We start from the raw sequence: 24,966 nt of genomic DNA on the forward strand, positions 1-24,966 counted from the left end.
AATGTCAATTTAGGTCTTCTGTTCATTTTTGGATTGGGTTGTTTGTTTTTTTGAAATTGAGCTGCATGAGCTGCTTGTAAATTTTGGAGAGTAATCCTTTGTCAGTTGCTTCATTTGCAAATATTTTCTCCCATTCTGAGGGTGGTCTTTTGGTCTTGTTTATGGTTTCCTTTGCTGTGCAAAAGCTTTGAAGTTTCATTAGGTCCCATTGTTTATTTTTGTTTTTATTTCCATTTCTCTAGAAGGTGGGTCAAAAAGGATCTTGCTGTGATTTATGTCATAGAGTGTTCCGCCTCTGTTTTCCTCTAAGAGTTTGATAGTGTCTGGTCTTACATTTAGGTCTTTAATCCATTTTGAGTTTATTTTTGTGCATAGTGTTAGGAAGTGTTCTAATTTCATTCTTTTACATGTAGCTGTCCAGTTTTCCCAGCACCACTTATTGAAGAGGCTGTCTTTTCTCCACTGTATATTCTTGCCTCCTTTATCAAAGACAAGGTGACCATATGTGTGTGGGTTTACTTCTGGGCTTTCTATCCTGTTCCACTGATCTATATTTCTGTTTTTGTGCCAGTGCCATAGTGTCTTGATTACTGTAGCTTTGCAGTATAGTCTGAAGTCTGGGAGTCTGATTCCTCCAGCTCCATTTTTCTTTCCCAAGATTGCTTCAGCTATTCGGGGTCTTTTTTGTTTCCACACAAATTGTGAGATTTTTTGCTCTAGTTCTGTGAAAAATGCCATTGGTAGTTTGATAGGGATTGCATTGAACCTGTAGATTGCTTTGGGTAGTATAGACATTTTCACAATATTGATTCTTCCAATCCAAGAACATGGTATATCTCTCCATCTGTTTGTATCATCTTTAATTTCTTTCATCAGTGTCTTATAGTTTTCTGCATACAGGTCTTTTGCCTCCTTAGGTAGGTTTACTCCTAGGTATTTTATTCTTTTTGTTGCAGTGGTAAATGGAAGTGTTTCATTAGTTTCTCTTTCAGATTTTTCATCAGTAGTGTAGAGGAATGCAAGAGATTTCTTTTTTTAAAATATAAATTTATTTATTTATTTTTAAATTTTTGGCTGTGTTGGGTCTTTGTTGCTGTGTGTGGGCTTTCTCTAGTTGTGGTGAGCAGGGCTACTCTTTGTTGCGGTGTGCAGACTTCTCATTGTCATGGCTGCTCTTGTTGTGCAGCATGGGCTCTAGGCACACAGGCTTCAATAGCTGTGGCACATGGGCTCAGTAGTTGTGGCTTGCGGGCCCTAGAGCTCAAGTTCAGTAGTTGTGGCGCACGGGCTTATTTGCTCCATGGCATGTGGGAATTCCTGGGCCAGGGCTCGAATCTGTGTCCTGTGCATTGGTAGGCAGATTCTTAACCACTGTACCACCAGAGAAGCCCAAATGTAAGAGATTTCTGTGCATTAACTTTGTATCCTGCTGCTTTACCAAATTCATTGATTAACTCTGTAGCTTTCTGGTAGCATCTTTAGGATTCTCTATGTATAGTATCATATCTTCTGTAAATAGTGACAGCTTTACTTCTTCTCTTCTGATTTGGATTCATTTTATTTCTTCTTCTTCTCTGATTGCCATGGCTAAAACCTCTGAAACTATGTTGAATAATAGTGGTGAGAGTGGGCAACCTTGTCTTGTTCCTGATCTTAGAGGAAATGGTTTCAGTTTTTCATCATTGAGAAAGATGTTGACTGTGGGTTTGTCATATATGGCCTTTATTATGTTCAGGCAATTTCCCTCTATGCCTACTTTCTGGAGAGTTTTTATCATAAATAGGTGTTGAATTTTGTCGAAAGCTTTCTCTGCATCTGTTGAGATTATTCTATGGCTTTTATCCTTCAGTTTGTTAATATGGTGTATCACATTGATTGATTTGCATATATTGAAGAATCCTTGCATTCCTGGGATAAACCCCATTGATCATAGTGTATGATCCTTTTAATGTGCTGTTGGATTCTGTTTGCTAGTATTTTGTTGAGGAGTTTTGCATCTATGTTCGTCAGAGATACTGGTCTGTAGTTTTCTTTTTTGTGTGTGTGTTACGCGGGCCTCTCACCGCTGTGGCCTCTCCCGTTGCAGAGCACAGGCTCCGGACGCGAAGGCTCAGCGGCCATGGCTCATGGGCCCAGCCACTCCACGGCATGTGGGATCTTCCCAGACCGGGGCACGAACCCATGTCCCCTGCATCGGCAGGCTGACTCTCAACAACTGCGCCACCAGGGAAGCCTATATAGTTTTCTTTTTTTATGACATATTTGTTTGGTTTTGGCATCAGGGTGACAGTGGCCTTGTAGAATGAGTTTGGAGGTGTTCCTCCCTCTGCTAATATTTTGGAAGAGTTTGAGAAGGATAGGTGTTAGCTCTTCTCTAAATGATAGAATTCGCCTGTGAAGCCATCTGGTCCTGGGGTTTTGTTTGTTGGAAGATTTTTAATCACAGTTTTAATTTCAGTGCTTGTGATTGGTCTGTTTGTACTTTCTATTTCTCCTGGTTCAGTCTTGGAAGGTTGTTTTTTTCTAAGAATTTGTCCATTTCTTCCAGGTTGTCCATTGTATTGGCATAGAGTTGCTTGTAGTAATCTCTCATAATTCTTTGTATTTCTGCAGTGCCAGTTGTTACTTCTCCACTTTTATTTCTAATTCTGTTGATTTGAGTCTTCTCACTTTTTTTCTTGATGAGTCTGGCTAATGGTTCATCAATTTTCTTTATCTTCTCAAAGAACCAGCAATTAGTTTTATTGATCTTTGTTATCATTTCCTTCTTTTCTTTTTCATATATTTCTGACCTGATCTTTATGATTTCTTTCCTTCTGCTAATTTTGGGGTTTTTTTGTTCTTCTTTCTCTAATCGCTTTAGATGTAAGTTAGGTTGTTTATTTGAGATGTTTTTTGTTTCTTGAGGTAGGAATGTATTGCTATAAACTTCCCTCTTAGAACTGCTTCTGCTGCATCCCATAGGTTTTGGGTAGTCGTGTTTTCATTGTCATTTTTTTTTAGGTATTTTTTGATTTCCTCTTTGATTTCTTCAGTGATTTCTTGGTTATTTAGTAGCATATTAGTGTTTGTATTTTTTACAGTTTTTTTTCCTATAATTAGTATCTAGTCTCCATAGCATTGTGGTCAGAAAAGATACTTTATACGATTTCAATTTTAGTAAATTTACCAAGGCTTGATTTGTGACCCAAGATATCATCTATCCTGGAGAATGCTCCATGAGCACTTGAGATGAAAGTGTATTCTGTTGTTTTTGGATGGAATGTCCTATAAATATCAATTAAGTCCATCTTGTCAATTAAGTCCATCTTGTCATTTAAAGCTTGTGTTTCCTTATTTATTTTCATTTTGGATGATCTGTCCATTGGTGAAAGTGGGGTGTTAAAGTCCCCTACTATGATTGTGTTACTGTCGATTTCCCCTTTTATGGCTGTTAGCATTTGACTTATGTATTGAGATGCTCCTATGTTGGGTGCATGTTTACAATTGTTATATCTTCTTCCTGGATTGATCCCTTGATCATTATGTAGTATAGTTCTTTGTCTCTTGTAATAGTCTTTATTTTAAAGTCTATTTTTTCTGATATGAGAATTGCTACTCCAGCTGTCTTTTGATTTCTATTTTCATGGAATATTTTTTCCATCCCCTCATTTTCAGTCTGTGTGTGTCCCTAGGTCTGAAGTGGGTCTCTTGTACACAGCATATATATGGGTCTTGTTTTTGTATCCATTCAGCCAGTCTATGTCTTTTGGTTGGAGCATTTAATCCATTTACATTTAAGGTAATTATCAATATGTATATTCCTATTACCATTTTCTTAATTGTTTTGGGTTTGTTATTGTAGGTCTTTTCCTTCTCTTGTGTTTCCTGCCTAGAGAAGCTCCTTTAGCATTTGTTGTAAAGCTGGTTTGGTGGTGCTGAATTCTCTTAACTTATGCTTGTCTATAAAGCTTTTAATTTCTCTCTTGAATCTGAATGAGATCCTTGCTGGGTAGAGCAATCTTGGTTGTAGGTTTTTCCCTTTCATCACTTTAAATATGTCCTTCCACTCCCTTCTGGTTTGCAGAGTTTCTGCTGAAAGATCAGCTGTTAACCTTACGGGGATTTCCTTGTATATTATTTGTTGCTTTTCCCTTGCTGCTTTTAAAATTTTTTCTATGTATTTAATTTTTTATAGTTTGATTAATGTGTCTTGGTGTGTTTCTCCTTGGATTTATCCTGTATGGGACTCTGCGCTTCCTGGACTTGACTGACTATTTCCTTTCCCATGTTAGGGAAGTTTTCAACTATAATCTCCTCAAATATTTTCTCAGAAACTTTCTTTTCCTCTTCTTCTTCTGGGACCTCTATAATTCGAATGTTGGTGCATTTATGGTAGTTATTTCCACTATTTTTTCTTCCAGGTCACTTATCCTTTCTTCTGCTTCAGTTATTCTGCTATTGATTCCTTCTAGAGAGTTTTTAGTTTCATTTATTTTGTTGTTCATCATTGTTTGTTGGCTCTTTAGTTCTTCTAGGTCCTTCTTAATCATTTCTTGTATTTTCTCCATTCTATTTCCAAGACTTTGGATCATCTTCACTATCATTACTCTGATTTTTTTTCAGGTAGACTATTTCCTCTTCATTTGTTTGGTCTGGTGGGGTTTTACCTTGTTCCTTCATCTGCTGCATGTTTCTCTGTCTTCTCATTTTGCTTAACTTACTGTGTTTGGGGTCTCCTTTTTGCAAGCTGCAAGTTTGTAATTCCCATTGTTTTTGGTGTCTGCCCCCAGTGGGTGAGGTTTGGTTCAGTGACTTGTGTAGGATTCCTGGTGGAGGGGACTGGTGCCTGTGTTCAGGTGGGTGGGGCTGGATCATGTCTTTCTCATGGGTAGGGCTGCATCTGGTGGTGTGTTTTGGGGTGTCTGTGAACTTAGTATCATTTTAGGCAGCCTTTTCTGCTAATGGGTGGGGTTGTGTTCCTGTCTTGCCAGTTGTTTGGCATGGGGCATCCAGCACTGGAGCTTGCTGGCCATTGGGTGGAGCTGGGTCTTAACGTTGAGACAGAGATCTCTGGGAGTGCTCTTGCCGATTGATATTACATGGGGCTGGGAGGTCTCTGGTGGTCCAATGTCCTGAACTTGGCTCTCCCATCTTAGAGGCTCAGGCCTGACATCTGGCCAGAGCTCCAAGACCCTGTCAGCCACATGGCTAGGTACATGGGGATTTTCTTGCCTTTTGGGAAGTCTGAGGTCTTCTGCCAGTGGTCAGTAGGTGTTCTGTAGGAGTTGTTCCACATGTAGATGTATTTTTGATGTGTTTGTGGGAAGGAGGGTGATCTCCACCTCTTACTCCTCTGACATCTTGAAGGTCCCCTGATGGCTATTTAATTTAAATCAGTTGTTACTGCTTTCTAGGAGAGTAGAATATTTCATCTTCTCGGTAGATAATTCTATTGTTTAGACATAGCAGGGGCTTTATTGGGTTGGCCAAAAAGTTCATTTGGTTTTTCTGTAAGATCTTAACAGAAAAACCCAAATGAACTTTTTGGCCAGCCCAATAGTTTGAGAAAGGGGAGAAGTTTTATCCACAGTTAGAGTGAAGGTGAAACAAAAGAAGAAAGAAATACTCAGTAAAAAGAGTTTTGGGTTTTGGCAGCAGCTCCTCAAGAGGCAGTTACAAGTGTTAGAGGAAAGAGGAAAACACTGTGAGAAAGAGAGAGGTCAAAAATATGGAGAAATTGTGACAGGGAAGAGTCAATAAATATTTAGGACTGTGAAGGCTAATATTCCAGTATTCTGTGTTCTATTACCTCCCCAAACCCCAAATCATCAATGAAATCTGTTAAACGTCAGAGCCTTATGCTTTGCAGTACTGTTGGGAAATGATGGCATTAGGAGTAGGTCCACCTTGGGGTAAGGTTGGAGTAAAGATAACAGCAATTATAAGAATTGATACAGGGGCTTCCCTGGTGGTCCAGTGGTTGGGACTCTGTGCTTCCACTGAAGGGGGCACAGGTTTGATCCCTGGTTGGGGAACTAGGATCCTGGATGCCACATGGCGTGGCAAAACAACAACAACAACAACAGAAAAAGAACTGATACAAGGAACGTAGATCAAAAATTCAGCAGAAGGGAAATCAATGTCAGGAATGACTTAGAGAAACTATAATAAACCTAGGAATTCTTGATGATACTGAGCTGGGGATGTGAATGTGTGGGCTGTGGGGAAAATGCTAGTTTTCCATGTAAAGTGGGACGGGGTGACCCCAGATAACTGAAAGACTTGGCACCCCAGAGGTAGCATGCACTTTGGTTACACAAAGGGAAAAAAACAACTTTTATAACTTTTAAGTAAAGAATGAGTATTGGAACCAGGGTGAACCAAGTATTACCAGAGATTAGCAGGCAAAAGATTATCAATAAAGAGTTAAGAAAAAAGTCTAAAGAAATACATTAGAATATATTTTGTATTTATATAAATATATATTGGAAATGTTCTTAAAGATGATTGGAAACATTTGTTTTTTTAAGTAGCTCAATGTTTTCCCCAGCAACATTGCTTAGCCTATTAATTTGCTTATGGGAAAATGCAAATGCCCAAATGTTCTCTACATCTTATTTTTAAGGTACCTTCAATACTTACCTCTTAGATAGTTCAAGGCAAATTTGAGTCCTATTCCTGACTTAATTAGCATATATTGTGAGTCGATGGGAGCTGGATCAATTAGGTTTGGTCATTTAATAGGACTATCCTTAATTCAGTCATATTCTTTAATAGTAAACATAATGTTTATTACATAGTTCACTTGCAACACAAGGACCAAAAACTATCCACTAATGTGATTTTTATGATAGACTCATTAATGAACAGTTTCTAAATGATGAGTAACTGCAATTACCATAAATACTCTCCTATATTTTTATTTTAAAGATTGGTTTAATTACAACTTTTCCTTTAATTGATCTAGATTTGTTAAAACTAGTTATCATAGGGTGGTAGAAACTACAGTTTCTAATAGTTTTGTATTTATATGGCTCACAGTCTGTGGATCTGAACATATAATAGCTTGATTAGCTCGAAGGAATATTTTAGCTTTATTCATCACACGAGTTCACCTTGTAGTCTTTTTTTTGTTATTGGTGGTTAATTAGAAAATGAGAAGAAAGGAACTAATACTATTTAAACATTTTACTTTTGCTTTTCCCATATATCTGTGCATTTCCAATTAAATTATTTAAAATTTGGGCTATATCTTTCTAATGTGAAAATTTTATATTGTATAACATAATATGTGGAAGGTGTACACTTTGGGCTTTCTCCAGGCCACTATAAAAACTGAAAGGAAACATATGCAACAGATTTTATTTACAAAGTAAATTGCTGAGGGTACTTTCTAGTCATTCCCTTTCAAGGTAGTGACTATATCTATTTTATATTATTGTCAATCTGGAAGGCACTAAAAAATCTTAGGAAAACAAATTTCATATGTGCCAAGTATCTGAAGAACTGCTTCAATATATTTGTTAATAATAGAAATAATAAAGATGACACTGTGATTTTATAAATATGACAAACAACCACAAATTCTGATCTGAAGCTAGGCTCCCCTTGGGCACGTTATGGTATGGCTAATAGGTTGTGTTGGGACTGCTATGTTCCATAAAGCATGTCAGACAGAGTATTCATCTCACATAGAAGGAGTTCCACCTGTCTGCTAAGGCCCAAAGGGGCCATAAAATGTAAGAGGAGGGAATGCCTCACAGCCAAGAAACAGTCTGAAACTAAAAGGGTTTAGCAAAGAGGAAATGCAGTGTTCTAGAAAAAGGTCAGATCTAGGAGGCTAATAAATAGCTTATTCAATGAAAATCAACTTTTCTATTTTTTATTAAGTTATTGATATCAATGAGCGAAATTGCTGGCTGAAGATAACAGCAACAGTTTGGCAGGAAATGGTGCATTTGCTTCTTTCAGAGTCTGCTTCCATCATTTGACTACTTGATATTTCTGGTTTGTGTTAATCTTTCTCTAATTAAAATACTGGGTCATAACTTGGAGAGGCCCATGACAAAATGGATTTTAATGTAGCAGTGAGGCTCTGTGAAGTCATAATGTATAATCTCTGGAAGGCAGTGATCTCATTTGATCTTGCAATGCTCTAACACCTAGTAGCAAGAACAAAGGAAATACGTGTGTGTGTGGTGGGGGGGGGTTGGGCACATGTGCGTGAGATGTAATTCAGGATTAGAGAATTGCATTGCAGAAAGATACCTGGTGATGCTGTAATTAACGTGCTTCCTATCCTTTGTTCTAGTGACCATTCTCTTTCCTGGCAGTATGTACTATGAAGCTTTTAGTGGATACCTGCTGTTTTTGCTGCTCAAGATCCATTCATTCTTTGTCTGGCAGTTATAACCTCAAATTCTCTTTGAAAACCACCCACTTCTTTATTCTCAGCCTGTATGCTTTCAGTGAATCATGTTATCTAGACCTAAAACAAAGCACTGGATCCCCTAAAAATATGATTTATTATAGGATGAGCGGGTCACTTGATCAACTAGGAGTAATGAGATGGCTATTAGGATTTTCAGGAAAGGGAATCTTGCTCTTTCTTGCTTGTTTTACGTCTGAGAGAGTCTGAAGCTCTTGAGCTATCTTTCTATCATGAGGGGAAAGCCTTTTTGGCACAGGAACCAGCCCACAGAGAGAGAAGTCATGATTTCCTCTGAGCCTAGCATTAAGCCTTATCTGAAGCTTCCTCCATCTCTGGAGTTCCAGCTGATATGAGTTTAAACATTCTCCATTGGCTTAAGTCTTATTAGGTTGAGTCACTCATAATCAAGAGGCATAATTGACTAAAAAAAATTGAGAAGAAACTTATTTGTAGATATAAAAGAATTGATTTATCTTTTATTTTAAAAAGAAAACAAATTATACACTTGTTAGAAAATTCTTTTGGGAAATGAAGTGAGCAGAATTTCAAATATTCTGTACTGTAAGAAATTCAAGGTAAATTTTTGATCTATTTAAGGACTGTTAATTGCTGAAGCATCAAGAAAGGACCTTGTAACTAAAAATGTTTCACCTCTGAGGCCATTTCCAGGTTTGAACCCTGAGAGTATTAACATAGAGAAGGTCTGGTGAAGAGACATACACATTCCGCATGGAGTTTTAATCAAGTAGGACATCTGAATCACCTCTGAATGTCTATTATGTTATCTCTTCATTGACTATCTAGAACAGTGGCTGGCACATAGTTAGCACTCAATTAACTTTTGGTTGAATAAATAAATCGGTAATATGCATGTGTGACAAAAGATACTCTCAATTATTTACTGTCAAAAGTATATGATGACTCTTTCTTAAAACATGTGATGAGTTTTTCGAAGATATGCCAGTTATTCAAAGAAGTGCTCCAATTATATTGTTAACTGCTTGGAAAAACCGCTGTAACTTTGAAAATGAAAATGGTTGTAGAAATCATGATTCATGCCTTTATGCCACAAATATTTATTGATTTTCTACTAAGTGCTAGGCACCTTATCAGACAGACAAAAAATCCTTGCCCTCATGGAACTTACATTCTAATGGGGAAGACAGATAGTAAACATGTGAACAGGAAGTAATTTCAGATAGTGATATGAGCTGTGCAAAAAAATAAAGCAGGAAAGTAAGTACAGTTTGATGGAACAGGAGTGAGGAGCTATTTTAGTTGGAGTAGCTAAGAAAGGCCTCTCTGAGGATGTGACATTTGAGCAGAAATGTGAATGAGATCAAGGATCAAGCAACAGACAATAAGAAAAATGGGAAAACTACTCCAGGCAGGGAGAACAGCAATTTTAAATGCCCTGAAGACAGATGGATCTTTGTAAAGTCAAAGGACAATAAGACGGCATATGGACAGACATATAGGTCAGTGAAATAGAACAGAGAATCAAGATATAAACCCTAACATTTGTGGTCATTTGATTTTCAACAAAAGGTCTAAGATAATTCAATGAGGAAAGAATAATTTTTTAAACAAATGGTATAGGGACAACTGGATATCTACATGAAAAATAATGATTTTTACCTGTACCTCATACCATACACAAAAATTAATGCAAAATAAATCAGGGACTGAAGTGCAAGAGCTAAAACTATAAACCTTTAGGAAGAAAATACAAGTAAATCTCCGTCATCTTGAGTTAAGCAATGATTTCTTAGATTTGAAACCAAATGTTATAAAGGAAATGACTGACTTTATCAAAATTAAAAACTTTGGTGCCTTAAAGAGACCATCAAGAAAGTGAAAAGACAACCCACAGAATGGGAGAAAATATTTCGTATCTGGAATATATGAACGACAGTTACAGTTCAAATAACTTAATTAAAAAATGGGCAAAGAATTTTAATAGACATTTACCCAAAGAAGATATATGAATGACTAATAAACACACGAAAAGCTACTCAACATCATTAGTTATTAGAGAAATGTAGATTAAAAACACAATGAGAGGGGCTTCCCTGGTGGTGCAGTGGTTGAGAGTCTGCCTGCCGATGCAGGGGACACGGGTTCGTGCCCCGGTCCGGGAAGATCCCACATGCTGCGGAGCGGCTGGGCCTGTGGGCCATGGCCGCTGAGCCTGCGCGTCCGGAGCCTGTGCTCCGTAATGGGAGAGGCCACAACAGTGAGAGGCCTGCATACCGCAAAAAAATAAACAAAAAATCCCCAAAAAACCCACAATGAGATACTATCAATACTTCACAAGATGGCTATAATAAAAAAGAAAGACAATAACAAATATTGGTAAGGATGTGGAGAAATTAGAACACTCACATTGCTGGTGGGAGTAAAATGTGGCAGAAACTTTAGAAAAGAGTTTAGAAGCTCCTTAAAATTGATAAACATAATTACCATATAACCCAACAAGTTCATTCCTAGGTAAGTACCCAAGCACAATAAAAATGTACCTTCACACACAAATTTGTACATGAATGTTCAAAAAGTGGAAAGAACACAAATGTCTATCACCTGATGAATGCATAAGCAATATATGGTATAGCCATATAATGGAATATTATTTGGCAGTAAAAAGGAATGAATTACTGATATGTGCCACACTAAGCACATTATGCTAATTAAAATTAGCCAGTCACAAAAAACTTCATATGTCATATGGTCTCATTTATATGAAATGTCCAGAATAGACAAATGTATAGAGATACAATGTAGATGAATGATTGTCTAGGGCTGGGGGCAGAATAGAGGGCAGGGAGTATGGAAGATGACCGCTAATGGGTACAAGGTTTCTTTTTGGAGTTATGAAAATGTTTAAAAATTAGATTATGGTGATGGTGGTACAACTGTATAAATATACTAAAAAACACTGAATTGTTCACTTTAAACAGGTGAACTTTACCATGTGTAAACTATATCAATAAGACTGTTAAAATCAGCAACAACAGCAACATGATCAGCATGACGAAAGAGAAAATGGCTAAGGAGAGAGTAGAAGGAGAGGAGGCAGGGTCCAGGTCTGTAGGGACTTCATGCCATAGTGAGGATTTATAAGGGTTCAGAAGTTTTCAAGCCACTAGGGATTTTTAAGCAGAAGACTGACATGACCTGATTCATGTTTTAAAGAGATCACTCTGGCAGTGGAAAAGAGACTGGAGAGAAGCAACCGGCAAAAGAGAAAACAATTAGAGAGCTACTGAAGTAGATAGGAGTGAGGTGATGGATGATAAGGTGGTAGCAGTGCAGGTGATGAAAAGTGGTGAATTCAGAATATATTTTAATGGAATTGCTGTGTCTTGTACGTGGGCTGTGAGAAAGGGGAGTCAAGGATCTTTGGCCATAGCAACAAGATAAATAGAAGAGCCATTAACTGAAATGGGGAAATCTAGAAGAGAAGCAGGTTTGGTAGGGGCAGGGCTGGGAAACAAGAGTTTCTTTTGACTATGCTAAGTTTAAGAAATTCATTGGACATCCAGGTTGAGATATCAACAAGTGGGTAATTGAATATAAACATCTGGAGTACAGGGGAGAGGCCAGAGCTGGAGATATATAAATCTTGGACTCATCCATCCTGGAAGTGAATGAAATCATACAGGTGTGAGTATGGATACAAAAGAGAAGGGGGTCAAGGTTTGAGCACTGGATCACTCTATCATTTAAAGGTCAGGAACAGAAAAGGAGTCAATAAAGAAACCAGGAAAGAATGGCTAGTGTGGAAAGAGGGAAAGCGGTAGAATAGTGATAGCCAAGTGAAGAAAATTTAAAGAAAGAGTTCAGTCAAGCCACTTGCTGAGAGATCAAAAGAGATGATGGAGATTTGATTATGGGACTTGACAGAAGTAGAGAGAATGCTTCATGGTACTGAAATTAAACTGGAAATTAAATTTGCTGCTACTTTCACTTTTAGTTCCTGGTCTTATAGGTTATTATATAACAGTGCTTGTACAATAAAGAGTGCTATGCAATGATAAGGTATTATAACTTTTGTTGTGATTTACACTATGTGTATTGCACAGCCATACAAAATCTACATAAAACTTCTCTGCATTCCCAAAATTTCTAATGAGCCTGTGTCATAGACTAAAAAAGGTAATAATTATAAAAATATATAAATGTTAATATTAAAAAATATTTTTTTGATCCTTCTATTTTCATATCTTTTTCTGTTGTGTATCAGAGATGCAAGTCCAACTAAAAGTGCTAATTAAATCTTTTGAAGAAACATACTAATAGGTTGATGAATAAAATCCTTTGAGTAGCATTTTCTAGATCTTTCAGAAAAAAATAGCCAACTCTGTATGTATCTAGAAAGTAGAAACTCAAATGTTCTTTAGTCTGTAAATGCATTTTAAAGGTTATTCACTTCATTTCCTTCATTTTAAACTTGAGGAAACCAAGAAGACCATACATATATTTAGTGGAACACTGAAAGAGGCCTTCTGATTCCTACTGTAGTGTTTACTGAATCCTACTATTTGACTAAACATAATTCATAAAGTCAAGTTGTAGAATTTGTGGTGTTGAGTTAGACATTATTTGTGTCAAAGTATGAATTTAGAGGTGCAGTATTACTTTGGTTACTGGAGAATAAAATTCTATGGGGAAAATATGCACAAATAGCAGTAATTTAAGTAGAGCAGGATGAGGTATGGGATGTCCCTGAAATCATTTGAGTAAATAATATACATTAAAACCATCTTAATATCTATTTTCTAACCATCTTTATTAAATTATTGCCTTTTAATTTTAAAATTCATAATTAAAAAACCCAAATATTTCCAAGTTTTTCTTCTTATATCAAACACTCAGGATAATGTATTTTTCTTCACTTGGTTCTGAGTGAACCTCACCTGGAACCTCACCTGGATGAGGTGAGGTTAGATGAAGCCTCACCTGGAACCCTTGTGAGCCCTTCAGGCAACTGATCAGAGCATCTAAAGAGATGTCTGAAATCATGTCTTAGCCAAAAGCTTCATGTACTCCACATATTATTAAGTATCAAAATGATTTCTTCCAGGGTACACTATAGCATCTCCTTCAAGGAGGGTTTCAGAGCTTTGTTTTTATTTCCCCTTGAATATGATGGGTGTGAGCTGCTTTGTATAACTCACAAGGCTTATTCTAATGTAATTCTAATGTAATGTTACAAGTTCTCTTTTAGGCACAAACTTTAGTTCAAATGTATACTCACAGGAACTGGCAGGAAACAGCTATGGAGCTCTGGCCCTCCTGATATGTTAGGTTCATTAGCGGGTATGTCCTCTTGTCTGGGGCAGACATGGACTTGAGGGTGCACTTTTCTATTTTTATTCTTCCAGTGTGGGCTTACTCTTGACCTCTATGTTTGGCTATAGTGCAGCAGGCTGTAGCATTATGTGGTAGACTCATGAAACTGCATTCTAATTCTAGCTCGACTTCTCTGAATCTTAAATTTTTAGTCAGTAAAACAGGAACTGCTCTATCCACCACAACATTATTGGTTAGATTAAATCAGTTAATATATGAAAGGATTTTGAGACATTTGAAGCATCATGCTGATGTTTTTCCTTCCTAATTCTGCTTTGGGGTCTATATGTTCCACATATACAGATATGCTTTGCCTTGGATTATACATTTGCAAAACAGAAAAACCAAGTTTATGTTAGTTTCTATAAAAACTATTCAACAAGTATGGATGACTTGTGTATACTTCTAAATAGTGTTAATAACACTATGTTATTCAGCTGGCAAATTGCTCAGTTATAGAATATCTTGATATCAGTTCTCAGCCTTGGCTACACAATAGAATCACCTGGGGAGTTTCAAAAATTCCCATTACCCAGCTCACATCCAGGCTAATGAAATCAGTTTCTTTGGGGATGAGGCCAGGGCATGAGTATTTTTCAAAGTTCCTGAGCAGCCTCCATCGGGCATCATGGAATTTCCTCAAAAAACTAAAATAGAACTACCATATGATCCAGTAATTTGACTCCTGGGTATATATCCAGAAAAAATGAAAACACTAATTTGAAAAGATATATGCACCCCAATGTTCATAGAAGCACTGTTTACAATATCCAAGACATGGAAATAACCCAAGTGCCCATAAATAGACAAATGGATAAAGAAGACATAGTATATATGCACAATAGAATATTACTCAGCCATCAAAAAAGGATGAAATTTTGCCATTTGCAACAACATGGATGAACTTGGAGGGTATTATGCTAAATGAAATAAGTCAGACAGAGAAAGACAAATACTGTATGATATCACTTATAAGTGGAATCTAAAAAATAGTACAAATGAATATATGCAACACAGAAACAGACTCATAGACATAGAAAACAACCTTGTGGTTACCAAAGGGAAAGGGTTGGGGGAGGGACAAATTAGGGATATGGGATTAACAGATACAAACCATTATGTATAAAATAAACAACAATGGTGTATTGTATAGCACAGGGAATTATAGCCATTATCTTGTAGTAACTTATAATGGAATATAATCTGCAAAAATACTGAATCACTATGCTGTATACCTAAAACTAATATGATATTGTTAATCAACTATATTTCAATTAAAAAAAAAGCTGAGCAGATTCTAATGTACACCTGAGGTTGAGAACATCTGATATAAAGTATTATTTTATTGTGAAGGGGAGGATAAGCTGAATAGTCATTTGGACTGGGAAACAAAGGGAAGAGCTAAGAGAATGGATATGATGGCTAAGAGTTTTCATGTGGAATGGGAAGGATTCAAATCTTACTTTCTGGCTTTCTTCAGCTCACTGTTTAGTACAACTCTATTATTCTCTGTTATGTTCATCAATAATCAAAATGGTTTATGCATTATAATCCCTTTTCTAAGTAAAATTCCCTGATAATGAACTTCAAGTGACATGCACATGATTTTGTTGTAGATAATTTGTTAAAAAGAATATCCATTATTACACATCAGATTTCTAGTCTATGGAAATTAATACCTTGAATCTAGGTCGCACATTATGGTTTAAAAATCACTTCCATATATTTTATGCCATTTAATCCTAGAGTAGAAAACAGATGATACTTAACGTCTATGAAAAATAGATATGTAAAAGTAAGTGTATTAAATTAGAATTCTTAGATATTTTGCCTTGTTTTATTGTGATGGGTAGTTTGAAAGTTGAGATGGTTTCATCATTCAGGTGGAACATCAAAGTTTACTAAGTACTTCTTTATGGCTAAAAAAGGCTAAGTGTGTTGGTTAGGTAAAATATGACATTCATTTAAATTCATTCAACTTCATTAGTGGTAGCATTTATTATGTATGTTCATTGCTATATGGAACTTATTTTAATCAGATTAGAAATTCATTAGTTCTTTAGGTCACATTAAGAGATACAGAGGTATACTTTTTCTAATAATAAAACTTTCCATTTGTTGAGTATTTTTGCTTTTCAAAGAATTGGAAGTGTTCATGTGAGTTCCAGTCAGCATACCATCTGTATAAGGCAGTTCTATAACTCTGAATTGTAGCTGAAACACGTTTAACTAATATTATTTGACAGAAAGGGACACTGAGGCCACAGCAAGAGTCTGGATCATGTGGTTAATTTAATGGTAAGACTGGTACACAGAACTTGGGTTCTGGGCTAGATAGACCTGGATTAAAATTCCAGCTTGACCAATTATACCTCTCACAAGTAGCTTGGCCAATTATACCTCTTACAAGTTACTTATTTTCTCTGTGCCTTGGTTTCTTCATTTATAAAAAGGAAATAAGATTATTGTGAGGACTAAATGAAATAGCGTGTGTAAGCAGGACCAGCTATGTAATTAGTGGGGCCTGATGCAAAATGAAAATGTGAGGCTCTTTGTTGAATGATTTTTAAGAATTACAAGCTGGTGACAGCAGAGCATTAAACCAAGTGTGGGGCACTTCCAAGTGCAGGACTTTGTGCAGCTGCACAGTTCACACACCATGAAGCTAGGCCTGTGTGTAAGATACATGGTATTTATAGCATAAATACACTATATATAGTATAAATAGCATAGTCGGCACTCAATGTATGGCAACTGTTGTCTTTTCTTTTCCTACTTTCATTCAGACTTCTCTTCCCTGAATTAAAAAAATGTAGATTCGTTGTAATCGGTTGTTTTTCACCTGTAGCATTCCAAAAAGTGATTACATTTTTAAAGTAAAATCTCCAAGCTTTAGTAGAAATTATTGTGCTTTATCATGCTGCACACAGTATGTTTATTTGTACTATGTTTATTTTTTATTTACTTATTTTTTTAACATCTTTATTGGAGTATAATTGCTTTACAATGTTGTGTTAGTTTCTGATGTATAACAAAGTGAATCAGCTATACGTATACATATGTCCCCATATCCCCTCCCTATTGCGCTCCCTCCCACCCTCCCTATCCCACCCCTTTAGGTGGTCACAAAGCACAGAGCTGATCTCCCTGTTATGCGGCTGCTTCTCACTAGCTATCTGTTTTACATTTGGTAGTGTATATATATCAATGCTACTCTCTCACTTCATCCCAGCTTACTCTTCTGTACTATGTTTATGATGTCTTCTTGCACTTAAAAATTATGAATGACTTAGATTTTTTCCATATTGTACTTGACCAAATTTAACATTGTTTTTGTAGTAATCATTTAAGAAAACTCTATTTTCTCTTAATGGCCCTTTTAATGCACCACTAGAAATGCCTTATGAAAATAGAGTAACTTGATTTATATGCCTGAAACCCATATTAGAATTTTCAGTTACCTCCTTGGTCTTTGCACTTCAATCACTACTCTATAATTTTCACGTGAAACTATACAGTTCTTAAATGTTTTAAATATTTTCCTCCTTTTTTTTCTTGTTAAATATGGAAAAAGTCTTGCTTTAAAGGGCACACACACCTATTAGAGAGGTCTGAGTTTTCAAAAGAAAAATGAGTTAGGAAGGTAAAAAATACAAAAAATATTTTTATTATGAGAGTGAATTACATAACCTCCTTCAGCCTCTTTCTGTTTGTTTGTTTGTCTTCTATCTATAGACTAGGGAGGTTGGACTGATATTCATTAAGTGCCCTCCAGTATTTTAATTCTTAAAATCTTGTATTTCTATTTCTTCTGTTTCTTATTTCTTTACTCTCAGTGCCAGGCTTACTTTGTGTGCGTGTAGAATTGTATCATTTGACTCTCTCAAAAGCTTTTTGAATATTGTTGGTGGGTGGTAATGTTCTCATTTTATAAGGAGAAAAACAGAACCTCAGGAAAGAGTTAATGACTGGTCCAGATTCACACATTTTAATAAAAGTTAACATGAAACTCGAACTCCAAATTCTGAGACCTATTCCTAGTATTCTCTTTCCTGAATGCTGTAGAGCTAACCAAAGAAGTGGAGAGGTTAGAAAAAGAAAAAGAGATGAAAGAAAACAGTGTAGTAGTTGTGGTGTGCTGGAAAATGTTTAAGAGCTGGCTGGGGGAAGGGGAGGGCCCTGGTTTGTAGTGTTTGCTCATTTCCCTGGTGTAATTATCCCCACAATTTCAACCTATCAGTGTGGTGTCGCTGAAGGTAGAGTTTGGAAGATATGCACACAGTAATGAGCCAGGATGAGTATGCTTCAGCATGCCACTGGTAGTGGATAAATATTACACTGAATCATGAAAAAGGTTTTGAGAAACTGTCTCCAGATTTGTAACTCAGGGGAGGGGGGAGCATAGTTTGGGGACTAGTACTATTGGTTTAAATGCTCCTTAGGTTTTCTCGTGGTCACTCCAAAGTTTTCATCTCAGCATTCCAAACCATTTCAGCCTGAAACCAAGGCAGAAAAAACCAGGAATTCAAAAGGAATTACACTTAAGTACTTTCCTTAATATAACCATTGAATGTTTAAGTTTTTATCTCTCAGTTTGAAAGACACCTGATGCTGTTAGAGTTACAAATCAAAACACTTACAATGACTATAAATACATTCTTTGAAAGAATCATGGTATTTTAAGTTTGATAAGCATGTAAACTAAAACTTAGTAATCCTCTCATTAAGTCAAGCTATATAATTTATGTATTTTTTGAGAAATAATGTAAAAAAGGCCTTTAGAGTGTTCAGAATAACTGTATGCTAATACTAACCCTACTATTCAAAGTAGGGGAAACAGAGGGCATTGATCTCAGTGGATTTTAAATGTGCTGATTCTGGGAGAAAAAAATTTTGTAATAACTTATCTTATTAATTATTCCTGTTAACAGGAATCATTAAATCAGAGAACTGGATTGAAGTTATGATATTTGTGGGGGAGAGGATATATGAACAATTTTTAACCTAAGATGCCTGTGGTAAAGCATAATTTAAAACTTTATTAACTTTTTAGAATCTCTGGAGGATTAAAAACCTCATCTCATTACCTGATTAAAGACACCTGTCTGATTTATTGAACCTTAAATCCAACATTTGGCCTAGATCAAGGCAGGATAGGAGGAAGATTATCTTAAAAAAACCTGTCTCAGGGCTTCCCTGGTGGCGCAGTGGTTGAGAGTCCGCCTGCTGATGCAGGGGACACGGGTTCATGCCCCGGTCCGGGAAGATCCCACATGCCACGGAGCGGCTGGGCCCGTGAGCCATGGCCGCTGAGCCTGCGCGTCCGGAGCCTGTGCTCCGCAGCGGGAGAGGCCACAACAGTGAGAGGTCCGTGTACCTCCAAAAAAAAAAAAAAAAAACCTTTTTCAGCTTCAAGAAGGGTATTAAGAAACTCGGGAGATGTCAGGAGCAGCTGGGATCCAAATAATAAATGACTCAACAGCATAAAGGAAAAAACTGGAGAATGAAGATAATCTTGTCTGATATGTTTAGAAAATAAGGACGGTGATACGTGAAGCTTTGAATAAGCAATAATAAAGTGAAATCTTTATAAACCATATTAAGGGGTTAGAGAAGTCAGTGGGAGCTTTGCCTAATTATCTGAAGAATGAAATAAGAGAAATTAATTTAAATTAAATTAATTTCTCTTACTAATTAATAAGAGAAATTAATTTTCTGAGAGTATTAATATCTTGATGTCTTACTTTCTAACCTTAATATGACTCAACAGGTGAGATCTTATTCAGTGTTCTGGCCTTAAGAAAGAAAAGCAGAGTCTACAATGGAAAACCAGATCCTAATTTAAATAGGTCAGAGGACCAGCAATTTTTTTTTACTACATGGCACTTATCAATAGCTTTTGGAGCATTTCATAAATGTTTCCTTCCTAACTGCTCTTTATCATTCTGTTCATAGCAAAACTTTATCTCTGTATTACTCAAAAATCAGAAGATAAAAGTTTTAAAAAATGTTTCCACAAATCGAGGGGAATATACAGTTTAGTTTTTACACTGTCAATTTCACCAAAGGCCTTGGTAAATATACCTAATCCATTGAAGCTCTTTGTAACATTCAAAAGCTGTGCTGCAGAGCTAAATTGGAGTTGGGAGTGGGCAGAAGGAGGTGCAGGATAAACCAGAAAAAACTATTCCAATTCATCAATTTTTCTTTATGTGAAATGGGCATTTTACCAACCATCAATTACTATATGTTGTAGTCCTTAACCAATGAAAATAATGATAAAATCCCTAAAAAGAGTGCTCTACTCCATTCAACATGGTGACAGCATTAATGTGTCCCAAACTACATTAATGAGGGAAGGCAAACCACGGATTTATGGGACTTTCCCCAAATATTTCCTGAACATTTATCAATTATAAAAGCTCTACTCACCTGCTCTGGATAGCCATCCATACTCCTTTGCCCTTTAGTTTGAATTAAGCACCGTCCAGGCTGAGGTCCCCGGGTGGCCTGTGAAGAGGGGATCTGAATAGGCAATGGTGACTGAAACTGCTGGATGGTCACTTTGTTTATGTTTCCCTCATATGGCTGCTGCTCCCGGCTACGATGTTGAAGGCTCTGGGACCCCATCAAGGTCTGGATGTGGCTGCCTGCCTGTGGAGAAGATAATCTGTCAGAAGATTTGTGGTGTTGAAAGGATGTGATTAAAGTAGAAAAAAAAAAATGTACAGAATACCTCTCCAGTAAGTAAAGTGGCATCATTTGGGCTTTCAGCCATGGCTAGGAAGCATAATGAAAAAACAGTAAGGGTCTGCCTGCTGTGGTTTGTGAAAATGCTAATATCGGAGCAAGGTCATGTTAAATACACTTGTCATCTGATGGCTTGCCAAAGCTTATTTTAGCCCCCATTTTAAGGAAACAAAGTTCAGTTTGGAAAATCTCAAGAAGAAAAAGAAGTCACAACTTAAAAAATAAAGTGGAGTTCTATCTGACATTTCATTTAGAATAATAGCAGGGAGAGAGATGTAATATATGAAACATCAGGGAGAAAATTATAGAAACTACTTTCTAATTCTGCAGCAAAAGAATTGAATTGCATATTTGCCTTTATGCCACACACATGTACAGGAAGCTTGTTCAGGTGAGTATAATCAATATTTATTAATTTTCTGCAATATTAAATCAAGAGTATGGTTTTTGCAATCTTTAAGTTCCATTAAAAATTAATCATGTGATAAATTCCTGCGAATATCTGTAGCCTGTAGAGGCACTAGATATGGAAAGGTCTTTAAAGTGAACTCTGCATGCAGATCATCTTCACATGAGCTTTCAGAGAGACTCATCAGTACCTCATTTAAAACAACAATGATCATTTATCAGCCCTTGAGGGTGGTTGCTAGAGGAGAAAGGGCATGCTTACTTTGGTCTCCCATCTTTAGATGACTGGTGCCTAATCCTGTTTCTCGTTCATTCCGATTTTCTTACCTTCATTCTAGCATGGGCTCCTTGAGTCATTCTACCTGATATCTTTTCTGTCAAGCAAGCAGTTCTGTTTGTGAGCTGATAACCTAGAACATGCCATTTATTTATTTATTTAGCCATGCCTCGCAGCTTGTGGGGCTCTTAATTCCCCGACCAGGGATCAAACCTGTGCCCCCTGCAGTGGAAGGGCAGAGTCCTAACCACTGGACTGCTAGGGAAGTCCCCTAGAACGTGCCTTTTAAAATTAAGTATGGTTTAACATGGAGGTCTAACATGGGAAGTGAATGCTTATCTTTAATACTTTTAAACCTACGTTTTAATGCTGTGCTTGGTACTTCACCCATTATTAGGGAAGAATCTGAGGAATTACTTCCTGAATCCATTGTCTTTCTTTTGACCTTTTAAGGGTAGGCAATTTGGAATTTAAAAGTAAATTTCACCTTAGAATTCATTAGTTAGGAAAGTTTGTGAATTTTCCTGACTAATCAAGATTTTTACTTACTATGAAAAAGTCAGATTGGAGGTATAAAGGAAAAATTATTAAACAAGTATTCAAGGAAAAGATGAATTTTAATTATTTTAAAGTTCTTAAAGAAGAGCAACATAAGAGACATAGGAGATGACAGTGATCATGCAAAATCATTTGGAGAGGGAAGGCATGTTGTTTGATTCCAAACAAGAGGTAATTTCAGTGAAGAAAATATTCAAAATTATTATTTAGCAATATGCAAGGGAAAGAAAAAATCATTTGTTATATTTTAGATATCCAACTGATTGTCTTATCATGTACAACTTTTTACATTCAAAAACAGTAAAGATATTTCAGTCATGAGAAACTGGAAGAAAAGATGCAAAAAAAAGTTTCAGGCTATAACAGCACAATAACAAAACAATTATCAATCTAATACTGTCTAATGCAACCAGGGATCAGAAAATTATGATATCATAAACACAACTAAGATAACCTCATAAAGGGCAAATGTGTATTTCTCTAATGTATCTATTTCCTTCTCAGAAATCTAAATGAAAGATGTCACAACTTTCTCAGCCATTCTAGAAGGCTGAACACCCTTCTGGTCGAGTTTTTCCTTGTTGCAAATTCAATTCTCTCCTACCTCCTTGGAATTTCATGTTCTCTTGTTTGGTAGGCAAGGAAAGCCATGATAAACCCAGTATCACATTTGGGGCTGCTGTACTCTGAATGAAGTCACTGGCCTGATTATTTAGTTAGAGAAAACGATTTCCTGGAGCTAGAGGAACTGGGGGTGTAGGTGGACTAAGGCTGACTGGCCTGGCTACTGAACAAGCAATTGATTTTACATTTATATCTGCTTCTCACATCCACTGGTATAATACTCATGGGTCTTCAGTTAGTCCTTGAGCCAATGGGAAAGAGGAAAACTGGTTGTTTAATTGAAAGTGACAGGCAAGCAAAGAATTTTTATACCCAGAAAAACTTAGAGAGCTCCAGAACATAGCTTTAGTCCCACAATGCATAATCCATTAGAAAGTCAATAATGACTGCTTAATAATACTTTCATTGATTAGAATATTCTGGTAATGGTCTATCTAAGGGTAAAAAAAACATAGATATTATAGAACTATAATAGCCTTTAGACTTATTTTTATGGTTTATTTTTTCCTTCTGATGGGACAGTTTAAACTTTAATTATGCTTTGATTTGAAACTCTTTGAGGGCAAGCACCACATCTTACTTACCATCTTTAATAACCGGCACAGTAACTGGCACTTAAGAAACAATGGCTACTATTCAAATACTAGGTGCTAGATAATGTACTAAAACTTACCTTATACATATTGCCTCCTTTAATCCTTACAATAGCATTAAGGGATAATTATTATTAATTACTATTACTTAATTTTACTGAGGAGGAAACTAAGGCTTGGAGAGGTTAAGTAACTTTCCCCAGTAATTTGCACAACTGGTAAACTGGCCGGACTGGGATTTGAACCAAGGCTGTCTGGCAATCAGAGTTCATGCTCTTAAACACAAAATTACATTGCAACCACCATTCCCCAGAATTGTCTCTCTTCCTACAATAGTTGAACTATGAAATGAAAAGAAACCACAGAAAGGAACAGAAGGGTCTGATTGTTAAGGAAGGATATATTAAATTTCTTTAGCAGCTCTTCAATTTGCCAAAGGGCCATTCCTACTTATTGAATTAGGTCTATTATCTATTTTAGATCCTACGTATTTGACTTAGAACTTTATACTTGAGCAATTAGGAGGATACTCTGTGTATTTAGTAATCTTTCCATGATTATGAAATAATGACACTCATGTTCACAGATGGCTTGGCAAAGCATAAAGTGGGCATGGAAGGAACATTCTGTAAAATGATTCTGTTCACATCAGTAGCAGTTTTTTCACTCTTTTTTGGGGCTACCAGGTACAATAAATGAGGATGGGGAATGACAGCTATAGAAAGCAAAGAATTAACACTAAATTCTTTGTGAAGGTAAGCAAATATGAATGACACAAGACATCTAAAGGGACAATTATGGTGTGGAGGGACTGTAAAGAGTAAGTTATTTTGACTGGCACAGAGGCTTAAGAAAGGTAATAAGGGTGCTCATGATGAAGTACAAAGGACTGATGAAAATGTAGGAAATATCGAGACTGGATTCGTTCAGATAGAGGATTAGCTATGAGGACACTGACTCATACTGAAGGAGAATTTGAACATGAAGGTTTCTATAAAGGCTGAGGTACACATTTTGAATGATAAAAAGAAATAGAGATTTGACATTTGCTTTGAACTTTCAATGGGAGGTTGGACAAAATAACATGTATTTGAGAATAGTGATGGAATATGATGTTTTCAAGTTGACCCAAAACCATACTGTCAAGGTTTATGGGGAAAACTTCAATATCCATAGGACCCAAGGAAATATTTATGTCAAAGCCACAGAAAAGATATGTGATTTGATACCAAATGGCACTGTTCATACGCAATTCATCTCACAGCTCATCAGGCTTATTATGTGGAAATTTGAAATGTTTGGGAGGTTTTGTATGGTATAAAATAAATGACTTTTTCACTACAATAAAGTTTTGGTTCACACTATTTTCTTAGAAGAGAGTGTTAGACTGAGAAGTTTATTACTCAATTTGGTTATCAGTTTTACTACCCATCTTTGCTCTTGGACCACTTGTGGTGCTCCCAAAAATCAAACACAGCCTCAAAGGATGACAGTTTATGCCACTGAGAATATTCAAATGGGTACAACTCATTCTCTAAAATTAAGTTCAAAAGAGTTCTAAAGATGTTTGGGGTCAGCGTCAACAATACGGAATTACATACAAAGGATAATTAAGTAACTGATTTCAAGGAAACATCAGCACTCATTTAAATGAGTCAGTTTCAGTAATTTTGTAAAACAACAACAAAACAGTCCTATCACTTTCTATCTGCACCATGTACTCTGCAGTGTTTCTCCTTCCTTTGTTTTTTTTAACATGCACTTTAGGTTTTAGAAATTGAGACAGTAGGATTTCTGCTTCTGGTATGTGGAGTAGATATACTGTGCCCTATTCCCTCCATTAAGAACAATGAAAAACTCTGGACATTGTACATAAACAAATATAGGAAAACTCTGGGAAGTAGACTGAAGAAGCTAAGGACCAAGTAACAAGATGGTGGTAAATTTCTCAGGTTTTATTTTTGTGTCATATATCCCAGACTAGGAGTTGA

General features: G+C 36.4%; 1 protein-coding gene across 1 annotated transcript in view; it reads right to left on the minus strand.

Moving 5' to 3' along the window:
* LRRC7 (leucine rich repeat containing 7) overlaps positions 1-24,966 on the minus strand; it is a 135,637-nt gene that overhangs the window by 34,246 nt on the left and 76,425 nt on the right. Inside the window, exon 15 of the mRNA XM_089910398.1 lies at positions 20,198-20,419. Within this exon, the coding sequence (XP_089766524.1) occupies positions 20,198-20,419 (222 nt within the window). The remainder of the gene's footprint in view (positions 1-20,197; positions 20,420-24,966) is intronic.

The sequence above is a fragment of the Delphinapterus leucas genome, chromosome 1 (genome assembly GCF_059928025.1).
Source record: "Delphinapterus leucas isolate spDelLeu-1000000601 "Yukka" chromosome 1, BTC_Dleu_Yukka2, whole genome shotgun sequence".
Classification (NCBI taxonomy): domain Eukaryota; kingdom Metazoa; phylum Chordata; class Mammalia; order Artiodactyla; family Monodontidae; genus Delphinapterus; species Delphinapterus leucas.